This window comes from Physella acuta, unplaced genomic scaffold (genome assembly GCF_028476545.2).
Source record: "Physella acuta isolate Inbredline_101_S28 unplaced genomic scaffold, ASM2847654v3 ptg000233l, whole genome shotgun sequence".
NCBI lineage: Eukaryota > Metazoa > Mollusca > Gastropoda > Physidae > Physella > Physella acuta.
In genome coordinates this window covers 454,989-467,500 of record NW_026731752.1, presented here as the reverse complement: position 1 = coordinate 467,500, position 12,512 = coordinate 454,989, and the positions used below count along the sequence as shown (strand labels likewise).

Here is a 12,512-nt window from a genome sequence, read left to right as displayed (position 1 = left end):
TCTGTTTTGGGATCAGTGGGGGGGGGGGGGGGAGTGTAATTGTTTTCCCTTTCGTCGTGGTTTTGTCTTTTCGGGCTGGGCGTGTTGGGCTTGACCGTGTTGGGCTTGACCGTGTTGGGCTTGACCGTGTTGGGCTTGACCGTGTTGGTGACCGTGTTGGGCTTGACCGTGTTGGGCTTGACCGTGTTGGGCTTGACCGTGTTGGGCTTGACCGTGTTGGGCTTGACCGTGTTGGGCTTGACCGTGTGAGGCTCTGATAGTATCAGTTTCAATAATGTGTTCATTTTCTTCAATATTTTTATTTTCAATAGAATGTTGGATTTTTATTTTTTTTGAATACTTTTATTTTCCAATTCAAAACAAATACAGTAACATCACACGCCGTTTGGATGGATATTTACAAGGTAGTTACATTGATGTACAGAGTATAGTAAATAAATAAAGAAATAAGTAAATGAATACATAAGATACATTGAATTTAAAGCTTGTTGGTTAAAAAATAGGACAGAGGCTTTTAAAAGTTAAATTCTATATGTATGTATTTCAAAGGAATATAACAAACAAAATAGACTTGATGGTCATTGTGTAATATATCTAAAGTGCTAATCATCTAAATTAATGATTAAAAATATTTATATTTAAGGTGTAATAAAAATATCTCATTTTCCAAATTTATAGTGTTAATTGACGGCATGTGCATTAAACAAAATTAAAGAAAATGTATTACCCGTCACAAAAATTCTAAATGTGTCTGAAATTTTTTTACTTTTAGTCCTTTAGCACTCATTACGTCTCTGGATAAATTAGGAAAACACAATTACTCCCCTTTAAAATAAACATTACATCGGGGATTACTTTTTATTACCTTATTTTTGGTGTCGGGAAATACATAATTACATAAATAGCGTGGATTGATGAAGTGAAATGTGGTAGGTAAAATACATATCTCAAATACCGCCTTTTATTTAATTTATACACTGAACGTACTGTTTACTATTTTTTAAAAATCAAAAACAGTTTAGAATCCATATCCTAAATAACCTCTATGTTTACTTCTATCTTTCCGTTTGCGGATAAGCTTGGGGTATTAAAGTCGTTCACTAAATTAAATCAGGCGCGTCCGCCGGCGCCCCTGCAGGGTTCGATTTGGCGCCCTGGGTTATCCTATCAGCGCGTGTCTGTGTAATTTCGTTTTAAACAGTGCGATAGACTATGGATAAGAAAGGTTACTATAGTCCTTCACTAAATCGAATTCAGGACGCACTCCGACACTCAAACATGGTGCTATTTAGCGCCTAGGGCCTTCCCGTGTTAGCTATGGCGCCTACGTTCGTTTAAGTGAGTGCAAAAGGGTTCCCAGAAAGAAGCGCAACGGAAAAAAGCGCAACGGAAAAAAGCGCCAAACAAAAAGCGCAACGGAAATAAGCGCACACGGAAAAAAGCGCAAAGAGAAAAAAGCGCACACGGAAAAAAAGCGCAAAGAGAAAAAAGCGCAAAGAGAAAAAAGCGCAAAAAGAAAAAAGCGCACACAGAAAAAAGCGCAAACAGAAAAAAACGCACACGGAAAAAAGCGCAAACAGAAAAAAGCGCACACGGAAAAAAGCGCAAAGAGAAAAAAGCGCACACAGAAAAAAGCGCAAAAAGAAAAAAGCGCACACAGAAAAAACCGCAAACAGAAAAAAGCGCAAACGGAAAAAAGCGCAAACAGAAAAAAAGCGCACACAGAAAAAAGCGCAAACGGAAAAAAGCGCAAACGGAAAAAAGCGCAAACAGAAAAAAGCGCAAACGGAAAAAAGCGCAAACAGAAAAAAGCGCACACAGAAAAAAGCGCAAACAGAAAAAAGCGCAAACGGAAAAAAGCGCAAGCAGAAAAAAGCGCACACAGAAAAAAGCGCAAACGGAAAAAAGCGCAAACACAAAAATGCGCAACCAGAAAAAACAACGAAAAATGTGCAAAAGAGAAATTTAGCACAAATACCTATATCGACTTGATGACACATTTATGCATGACTGTTAGGGCTGCTGTAAGAGTGTCGTGTTTGATCACGTGATCTACTACCATTTAAAGCGTACCACTACCATGTGAATTCCCCTCACCACGATACAGGCGATAATCGCTTTACACAATGCCTACTATTTTCTTGGTCAAAAATTATTCAACTACTATTCTCGTATAAATAAACATAAAACTATCCTTGATATCGACATTACACGAAGTATCTCTCACATTCTCCCTAGTCCGAACTACCTAGCTTGCATACCATAACTACCCGTTCGTATGGCAAAACTTCATTCTCTTTCATCCGCGTCATTAAACATGCATTCGTCATATTTCTCGCAACAACATTCATTCGCAAAATGATATAAACAACCATAGCTCTTCTGTTATATAGGCTACATGCAGTGTTTCATCCAGACTTTTTTCTCCGGGGCTAAGGGGGGGGGGGGGAAGGGAGGGAAGGGGATTTTCGGGGGGGGGGGGGGCGTCAACTTTTTTCGGGGGGAGGGGGGGCGGACACTAGTAAAAGTGTATGTTTACATGTTTTCATTACCCTTCAAACAATAGTCTATTTTAGTTATATTGAGATTAAAGAATGTAAATATATAGTACACACAATTCTGTAGAATAGGAACGATTGGGAGGGAAGTTACATATAGCGCAAGAAATTTAGAGGTTAGGTAGGGTATAATAAATGGTGGGGTTAGGAAAGTTAGGGGGTCCATTCTCTAACAGGCAGTCTATGTCTCTTTCGTACTTTCGTGTTGGTTTATTGTCGAACCTGTCCTCACCTCACATCACAACTGTTGGGTGACGCTTACCGTGTAATGTTAAAATAAATAGCATGTAATTGAGTTAGTTCGAAGTGATTTTTCATACAAGCCCAACGCACTAATTAAGATTGTCGCAAAATGTAACATATATGTAACATATGTCAATGATGTCAATGAATTTTCATTTAAAAAATGTACAGATTACGAAACTAACGAACTTCGCCGATCCTTTTTCGGTGGGTAGGTGGGTAAGTGGGTAGGCGGGTAGGTGGGTAGGTGGGTAAGTGGGTAGGTGGGTAAGTGGGTAGGTGGGTAGGTGGGTAAGTGGGTAGGTGGGTAGGTAGGTAGGTAGGTGTGTAGGAGGGTAGGTGGGTAAGTGTGTAGGTGGGTAGGTAGGTAGGTAGTAGGTAGTAGGTAGGTAGGTAAGTGCGTCATGATGTGAAATAATATTAAATACATAATTGTTATTTTGGTGCGAATGAATGTTGTTGCGAGAGATATGAGAGATATGACGAATGCATGTTAGATGACGCGGATGAAAGAGAGTGAAGTTTTGCCATAGGAACGGGTAGTTATGGTATGCAAGCTAGGTAGTTCGGACTAGGGAGAATGTGAGAGATACTCACATGGTAGTGGTACGCTTTAAATGGTAGTAAATCACGTGATCAAACACGAAACTCTTACAGCATCCCTAACAGTCATGTATAAATGTGTCATCAAGTCGATATAGGTATTTGTGCTAAATTTCTCTTTTGCACATTTTTCGTTGTTTTTTCTGGTTGCGCATTTTTGTGTTTGCGCTTTTTTCCGTTTGCGCTTTTTTCTGTGTGCGCTTTTTTCTGTTTGCGCTTTTTTCCGTTTGAGCTTTTTTCTGTTTGCGCTTTTTTCTGTGTGCGCTTTTTTCTGTTTGCGCTTTTTTCCGTTTGCGCTTTTTTCTGTTTGCGCTTTTTTCCGTTTGCGCTTTTTTCTGTTTGCGCTTTTTTCTGTGTGCGCTTTTTTCTGTTTGCGCTTTTTTCCGTTTGCGCTTTTTTCTGTTTGCGCTTTTTTCCGTTTGCGCCTTTTTCTGTTTGCGCTTTTTTCTGTGTGCGCTTTTTTCTTTTTGCGCTTTTTTCTGTGTGCGCTTTTTTCTCTTTGCGCTTTTTTCCGTGTGCGCTTTTTTCTGTTTGAGCTTTTTTCCGTGTGCGCTTTTTTCTGTTTGCGCTTTTTTTCTGTGTGCGCTTTTTTCTTTTTGCGCTTTTTTCTCTTTGCGCTTTTTTCTCTTTGCGCTTTTTTCCGTGTGCGCTTTTTTCTCTTTGCGCTTTTTTCCGTGTGCGCTTATTTCCGTTGCGCTTTTTGTTTTGCGCTTTTTTCCGTTGCGCTTTTTTCCGTTGCGGTTCTTTCCGGCCACCGTGCAAAAGACTATGCATAAGTTGGGGTACTATAGTCGTTTACTAAGATGAATCAGACGATTCCGCCGGCGCCCCGGGCTAAACTGTGAGCATTTTGCGTTTATGTTTGCATTTAAGATTGTGTTTATATATGCGTTTATTTGCATTATTTTGAGTTATTGTTTGCGTTTAGGTTTGCGGTTGTGTTTCTATTTGTATTTGCGTTTGTGTTTGATTTTTTGTTTGCGTTTGTGTTTTCTTTGCGTTTATTTTTTTTTTGTATTTGCGTTTAGGTTTGGGTTTGTATTTGTATTTGGGTTTGTTTTTGTTTATTTTTTTATTTGCGTTTGTGTTTTCTTTGCTTTTTTTGTTTGCATTAGTTGTTGGGTTTGTGTTTGCGTTTATGTTTGTATTTGTGTTTATGTTATGTTTGCGTTTTTTATTTTGTGTTTTCGTTTTGTTGGTTGTGGTTAAGGTTAGTTCGGAAAGTAATATATTTCCTAAACCCGGGCAATGGCGGGTATAGGCTACTTAATAAACCCACAAGTCATGGTCCTTTACAGAGGCCAGTGCTAGTATATACCTATATTAACACATCCATATATGCCGTTTTAAGTGTTTAACTTTTAATGGCATGCGCGACGCCTAGCCGGCCCAGACTTTGTTACAGTTCGTCGAGGAATTCAAATAAGTCAAACTTGAATTAATGTATTAAAATGCAACAAAAATTTTGAATGAATAACTTTAAATCAACTGAGATATTTTAAAGATAAGATTAGGGTTAGGGTTAGGATTACGATTAGGGTTAGGTCTAAAGCCAAGTTTATTTACTCTTTAAATCATCCGGCCTCAGGAGGTTTAGGTAATGAAACTATTGTACAAGTTTGTGTACTGAAACTATTGTACAAGTTTGTGTACTGAAACTGTTGTACAAGTTTGTGTACTGAAACTGTTGTACAAGTTTGTGTACTGAAACTATTGTACAAGTTTGTGTACTGAAACTATTGTACAAGTTTGTGTACTGAAACTGTTGTACAAGTTTGTGTACTGAAACTATTGTACAAGTTTGTGTACTGAAACTAGTGTACAAGTTTGTGTACTGAAACTAGTGTACAAGTTTGTGTACTGAAACTGTTGTACAAGTTTGTGTACTGAAACTGTTGTACAAGTTTGTGTACTGAAACTGTTGTACAAGTTTGTGTACTGAAACTGTTGTACAAGTTTGTGTACTGAAACTATTGTACAAGTTTGTGTACTGAAACTATTGTACAAGTTTGTGTACTGAAACTATTGTACAAGTTTGTGTACTGAAACTATTGTACAAGTTTGTGTACTGAAACTGTTGTACAAGTTTGTGTACTGAAACTGTTGTACAAGTTTGTGTACTGAAACTGTTGTACAAGTTTGTGTACTGAAACTATTGTACAAGTTTGTGTACTGAAACTGTTGTACAAGTTTGTGTACTGAAACTGTTGTACAAGTTTGTGTACTGAAACTGTTGTACAAGTTTGTGTACTGAAACTATTGTACAAGTTTGTGTACTGAAACTATTGTACAAGTTTGTGTACTGAAACTGTTGTACAAGTTTGTGTACTGAAACTGTTGTACAAGTTTGTGTACTGAAACTATTGTACAAGTTTTTGTACTGAAACTGTTGTACAAGTTTGTGTACTGAAACTGTTGTACAAGTTTGTGTACTGAAACTATTGTACAAGTTTGTGTACTGAAACTGTTGTACAAGTTTGTGTACTGAAACTGTTGTACAAGTTTGTGTACTGAAACTGTTGTACAAGTTTGTGTACTGAAACTGTTGTACAAGTTTGTGTACTGAAACTATTGTACAAGTTTGTGTACTGTACAGTTTGTCCTATATTCTCGACAGGTCATGTTAACTAACCATTTCTTCGGACCACGTGGCCACTTCAAGTTTACAGAAACCGGAAGTGCTGAAGGTGTGATAGAGTTTGAACAGGTAAGTGGAACCTAAACACCTGGAGATAAAATACGCTGAGTGCAGACAGACGTCAAATCCCAACAATACACTAGAACAATACACCATAACAACATAACACAACAATACACTAGAGCAATACACCATGACAACATAATACAACAATACACTAGAGCAACACACCATGACAACATAACACAACAATACACTAAAGCAATACACCATGACAACATAATACAACAATACACTAGAGCAACACACCATGACAACATAACACAACAATACACTAAAGCAATACACCATGACAACATAACACAACAATACACTAGAGCAACACACCATGACAACAATACACTAGAGCAATACACCATAACAACATAACACAACAATACACTAGAGCAATACACCATGACAACATAACACAACAATACACCATAACAACAAAACACAACAATACACCATGACAACATAACACAACAATACACCATAACAACATAACACAACAATACACCATAACAACAAAACACAACGATACACCATAAACTTTTATTTAACACAACAATACACTAAAGCAATACACCATGACAACATAACACAACAATACACTCGAGCAATACACCATGACAACATAACACAACAATACACCATAACAACAAAACACAACAATACACCATGACAACATAACACAACAATACACTAGAGCAATACACCATAACAACATAACACAACAATACACCATAACAACAAAACACAACAATACACCATGACAACATAACACAACAATACACCATAACAACAAAACACAACAATACACCATAACAACAAAACACAACAATACACCATAACAACAAAACACAACAATACACTAGAGCAATACACCATGACAACATAACACAACAATACACCATAACAACAAAACACAACAATACACTAGAGCAATACACCATAACAACACAACACAACAATACACTAGAGCAATACACCAAAACAACATCACACAACAATACACTAGAGCAATACACCATGACAACATAACACAACAATACACTAGAGCAATACACCATGACAACATAACACAACAATACACCATAACAACAAAACACAACAATACACCATAACAACATAACACAAAATATACCATAACAACAAAACACAACAATACACTAGAGCAATACACCATGACAACATAACACAACAATACACCATAACAACAAAACACAATAATACACCATGACAACATAACACAACAATACACCATAACAACAAAACACAACAATACACCATAACAACATAACACAAAATATACCATAACAACAAAACACAACAATACACTAGAGCAATACACCATGACAACATAACACAACAATACACCATAACAACAAAACACAACAATACACTAGAGCAATACACCATAACAACATAACACAACAATACACTAGAGCAATACACCATAACAACATAACACAACAATACACTAGAGCAATACACCATGACAACATAACACAACAATACACCATGACAACAAAACACAACAATACACCATGACAACATAACACAACAATACACCATGACAACAAAACACAACAATACACCATGACAACAACACAACAATACACCATAACAACATAACACAACAATACACTAGAGCAATACACCATAACAACATAACACAACAATACACCATGACAACATAACACAGCAATACACCATGACAACATAACACAACACTACACTAGAGCAATACACCATAACAACATAACACAACACTACACTAGAGCAATACACCATAACAACATAACACAACAATACACTAGAACAATACACCATGACAACATAACACTGCAATACACCATGACAACATAACACAACATTACACCATAACAACATAACACAACAATACACTAGAGCAATACACCAAAACAACATCAGACAACAATACACTAGAGCAATACACCATAACAACATAACACAACAAATTTACTACACAATACAACAAAAATACAACAACAAATTAAAAAAAACAAAAAAAAAACACAACAACATTATAGCTCATTAATAAAGCACACAAAAAATACTACAACAACGCACCTCAAACAACAACGCAACACTAGACGACTAATAGTTGTCCTATAATGGTGAACAGGGAGGCTTTGTTCCCACCTTGGCCTCTACTAATGAATAAAGAAAGATTTCATACAAAATAGCTATTAAATATTCAATACATAGTAGTAACTCTGCCTTTTAGCATGTGGAGTAATAAATACTTTTACATAATAGAATACAATGAGAATAGACTGGATGAAATTGTTGTTTTGTTTTTGTTTTTTTAATTTTGTTTTGTTTGTGTTTTGTTTTATTGGTTTTGTTTGAATATATTTTCAGTTACTGATAGTTTTATTCTTGGGAAAAATTGTATATAAATTAACACAATTTAGGCAAAGCTGTATCCTAGAGAATAAAGTGGGAGTGATTTCCCCAAAACTTTCTGGAATATTCTTGAAGTAATGTACGGAAGCTCTTAGTGAGAACAGACGGAATCAAGGGTTGTGACGTAGCCTGGGGCAGCTTCTCGGGGTGGGGATGTAGCCAGTGGCTACAACATAGGCTAGCAGCCATCTTGTAGCCATGATGCTAGTGGCTACAACATAGGCCATCTTGTAGCCATAATGCTAGTGGCTACAACATAGGCCATCTTGTAGCCATGATGCTAGTGGCTACAACATAGGCCATCTTGTAGCCATGATACTAGTGGCTACAACATAGGCCATCTTGTAGCCATGATGCTAGTGGCTACAACATAGGCCATCTTGTAGCCATGTCTGTTATGATTCAAGACAAGTCAGTATAAACCCTATCAATGTCAGGTTTACCCTACGTCATACATTTTTACATCTAATATATAAAGCTCAGTTCTGTATGTAACGCATATGTTTGTCGTTGGTCTTGGATGGATTTAAGTGTTAGACAATTATCGTGCGCATTTGTCTAAATTTATGAGTTAAAAAATTACCTTTGAAAGTGTTGGGAAAAAATTTTCATTTTTCAAATTATAGTAATAATTGTCGGCATGTTCATTAAACACAAGTTTTAAAAAAATATCATCTTTTACAAAAATTCTAATTATGTCTTTATTTAGTCCTATAGCACTTACTTCCCTTTGATAAATTAGGAAAACACAATTACTTCCCTTTATAAAACCATTGCATTAGTGGAAAAGAATTTACTTTTTATTACTTTATTTTGGTGTTGGGAAAAAAAATTACATAATTAGCGGGGATTGATCAAGTGCAAATGTTGTAGGTATTTTACGGATAAGCTTGGAGTATTATAATTGTTCATTAAATTGAAACAGGCGCGTTCGTTTACGTGAGTGCAAAAGACTATGAATAAGTTGGGGTACTATAGTCGTTCATTAAGCAAAAACAGGTGATTCCGCCCCGGGCGTTTATGTTCGCGGTAGTGTTTTCTTTGTGTTTAGGTAGGTTTGCGTTAGTGGTTGCGTTTTGATTTGGTTCGTTTTTGTTCTTTCTTTTTTCGTTTTTGTTTGTGTTTTTTTCTTTGGGTTTGTATTTGTGTTTTTGGTTGGTTTTGCGTTTGGATTTGGTTTGTTTTCGTTTGCTTTTTCGTTGTTTTTTTGTGTTGGTATTGGTGTTTGTGGTTGTGGTTGGGTTTGTTGTTAGTTTTTTGTTTTCGTTTGCTTTTTTGTTTGTTTTTTCTTTGTGTTTGTATTAGTGTTTGTGATTGTGGTTGGGTTTGTTGTTAGGTTTTTGTTTTCGTTTGTATTTGTAATTGTGTTAGCGTTGTTTCCGTTTTGTTGTTTTGGTTGGTTGTGGTTTGGGTGGGCAATGCCGGGTTTATGATGATTACTAAACACACAAGTAATGGTCTTTAACAGAAAGGTTTTTCACAAAAACCAGAGCAGGGCCTGGCCGGGACGGCTAGTTTGTTTAATAAAATTTTACTTTGTTTACATTTTTACATTTGTTTAAAAAAAATACTTTGTTTACATTTTTATATTTGTTTAATAAAATTTTACTTTGTTTACATTTTTACATTTACAAAAACAATACAATGTGCCCACCATCTTTCTTTTGTTGATGGATTTCTTTTACTGAATAAATGTTAGCTATCATTCTGATTTAGCTTTTTCTCTATTCAACAAAACTTTCTTACTGTCATCCCGGTCATCAGTAATATCTGGGAGGTGTGATGTTAACTAGAAATTGAACTAGAATTTAATATCCAGTTAACAATGGCAGCTGACGACGAATATACATCATACTTATCAGAACTAGTGCCAAAACGTCTGTTGAGAGTAAAAAAAGAATGTGAAACACAATAAATATAAACATTCCAAAAGTAAGACGTTTTACAACCGCCACTAACACTTTGAAGTTCACGTCACACGAACATAACGCCAGTTGAAATTTAAGCAATCGCGACATCATACAAGTTTAACAAAGCAATCACGACCTCATAAAGTTTAACAAAGCAATGACGACCTCATAAAGTTTAACAAAGCAATGACGACCTTTTACAACTTTAACAAAGAAATCACGACCTCATAAAGTCGAACAAAGCAATGACGACCTTATACAAGTTTAACAAAGAAATCACAACCTCAAAAAGTTTAACAAAGCAATGAAAGTTGATAGAAAAAAATCATTTGGCCATACGGGTGTTACATATGGACAGACATACATACATACATCTAATTATATATATATATATATATATATATATATATATATATATATATATATATATATATATATATATATATATATATATATATATATATATATATATATATATATATGTATATATATATGTGAATAAATACAACTGGACAAACATACATAGAGACCCAAAAACAAGTAGAGGCCCAACACTCTTTGTTTCAGATTATACCCGACAAAAAGAATGAAAGTTTTGGATATAAATATGTTGCCCAGTTTGAAAACGGAGTCCTGTCAGGACTGGAGGGTATTTCGTTTCATTACTTTGATAACCTTGTCAACGGTCGATTGTCGTCAAGGTGTAGCCCAGCATGTAAGGCAGGTAAGTTGAGGTGTAGTACAGAATGTAATGCAGGTAAGTTAAGGTTTAGTACAGAATGTAATGCAGGTAAGTTGAGGTTTAGTACAGAATGTAATGCAGGTAAGTTGAAGTTTACTACAGAATGTAATGCAGGTAAGTTGAGGTTTAGTACAGAATGTAATGCAGGTAAGTTGAGGTGTAGTACAGAATGTAATGCAGGTAAGTTGAAGTTTAGTACAGAATGTAATGCAGGTAAGTTGAAGTTTAGTACAGAATGTAATGCAGGTAAGTTGAGGTTTAGTACAGAATGTAATGCAGGTAAGTTGAAGTTTAGTACAGAATGTAATGCAGGTAAGTTGAAGTTTAGTACAGAATGTAATGCAGGTAAGTTGAGGTTTAGTACAGAATGTAATGCAGGTAAGTTGAGGTGTAGTACAGAATGTAAGGCAGATGAGATGTAGCCATCTTTATCGAATGCTGCTCACCTTTGATACAGGGGCGCTGAAGATTGTGTTATCACAATGCTGCTGGAATTGTCTTTCCTGTCTGGACAACGAGATTTTGGACGTGGAGAATGCGACCTGCGAAGTGTGTCCAGCATTCTACTGGCCGGACTCGACGGTATGCGCTTCAGTTAAACATCAGTTAAACATCGGTTAAACATCAGTTAAACGTCAGTTAAACCATGACAAGCTGGACTGTGAAAGCTATCAACTATGTAAATGAGGTCATTAATTTCTGACCGATGTATTAGATTGTTGTGTGCAGTGGCTTAAGCCGAGGGAGTTAGGGGCTGGGGATTTAATCCCCACTCTCAGTTAAGGGTTGGGGATTAAATCCCCACTCCCAGTTAGGGGCTGGGGATTTAATCCCCACTCCCAGTTAGGGGCTGGGGATTTAATCCCCACTCCCAGTTAGGGGCTGGGGATTTAATCCCCACTCCCAGTTAGGGGCTGGGGATTTAATCCCCACTCCCAGTTAGGGTCTGGGGATTTAATCCCCACTCCCAGTTAGGGTCTGGGGATTTAATCCCCACTCCCAGTTAGGGGCTGGGGATTTAATCCCCACTCCCAGTTAGGGTCTGGGGATTTAATCCCCACTCCCAGTTAGGGGCTGGTGATTTAATCCCCACTCCCAGTTAGGGTCTGGGGATTTAATCCCCCCCCCCCATGGACGTCTATGTCCATTATAGTTATAAAACCACTGTAACTCATTTAAATATATTCTTCAATCAGTATAAATGTATGATTGTATATGTATGTTTAGAAGAGTCATCTAAAAACGACGCTATGTAGTGCAACATTAATGTCACACTTAGGTTTACGCTGGGTAAGATAATAGAACTTAAGTGACCGGAGAGTGGTGAATGAAGTTGAACCCCC

General features: G+C 36.6%; 1 protein-coding gene across 1 annotated transcript in view; it reads left to right on the top strand.

The window, feature by feature from the left end:
* Window positions 1–12,512, top strand: part of LOC131938098 (metabotropic glutamate receptor 1) — a 45,265-nt gene that overhangs the window by 12,754 nt on the left and 19,999 nt on the right. The window contains exons 7-9 of the mRNA XM_059295994.1: window positions 6,022–6,111; window positions 10,995–11,151; window positions 11,627–11,751. Coding sequence (XP_059151977.1) covers window positions 6,022–6,111; window positions 10,995–11,151; window positions 11,627–11,751 — 372 coding nt within the window. The remainder of the gene's footprint in view (window positions 1–6,021; window positions 6,112–10,994; window positions 11,152–11,626; window positions 11,752–12,512) is intronic.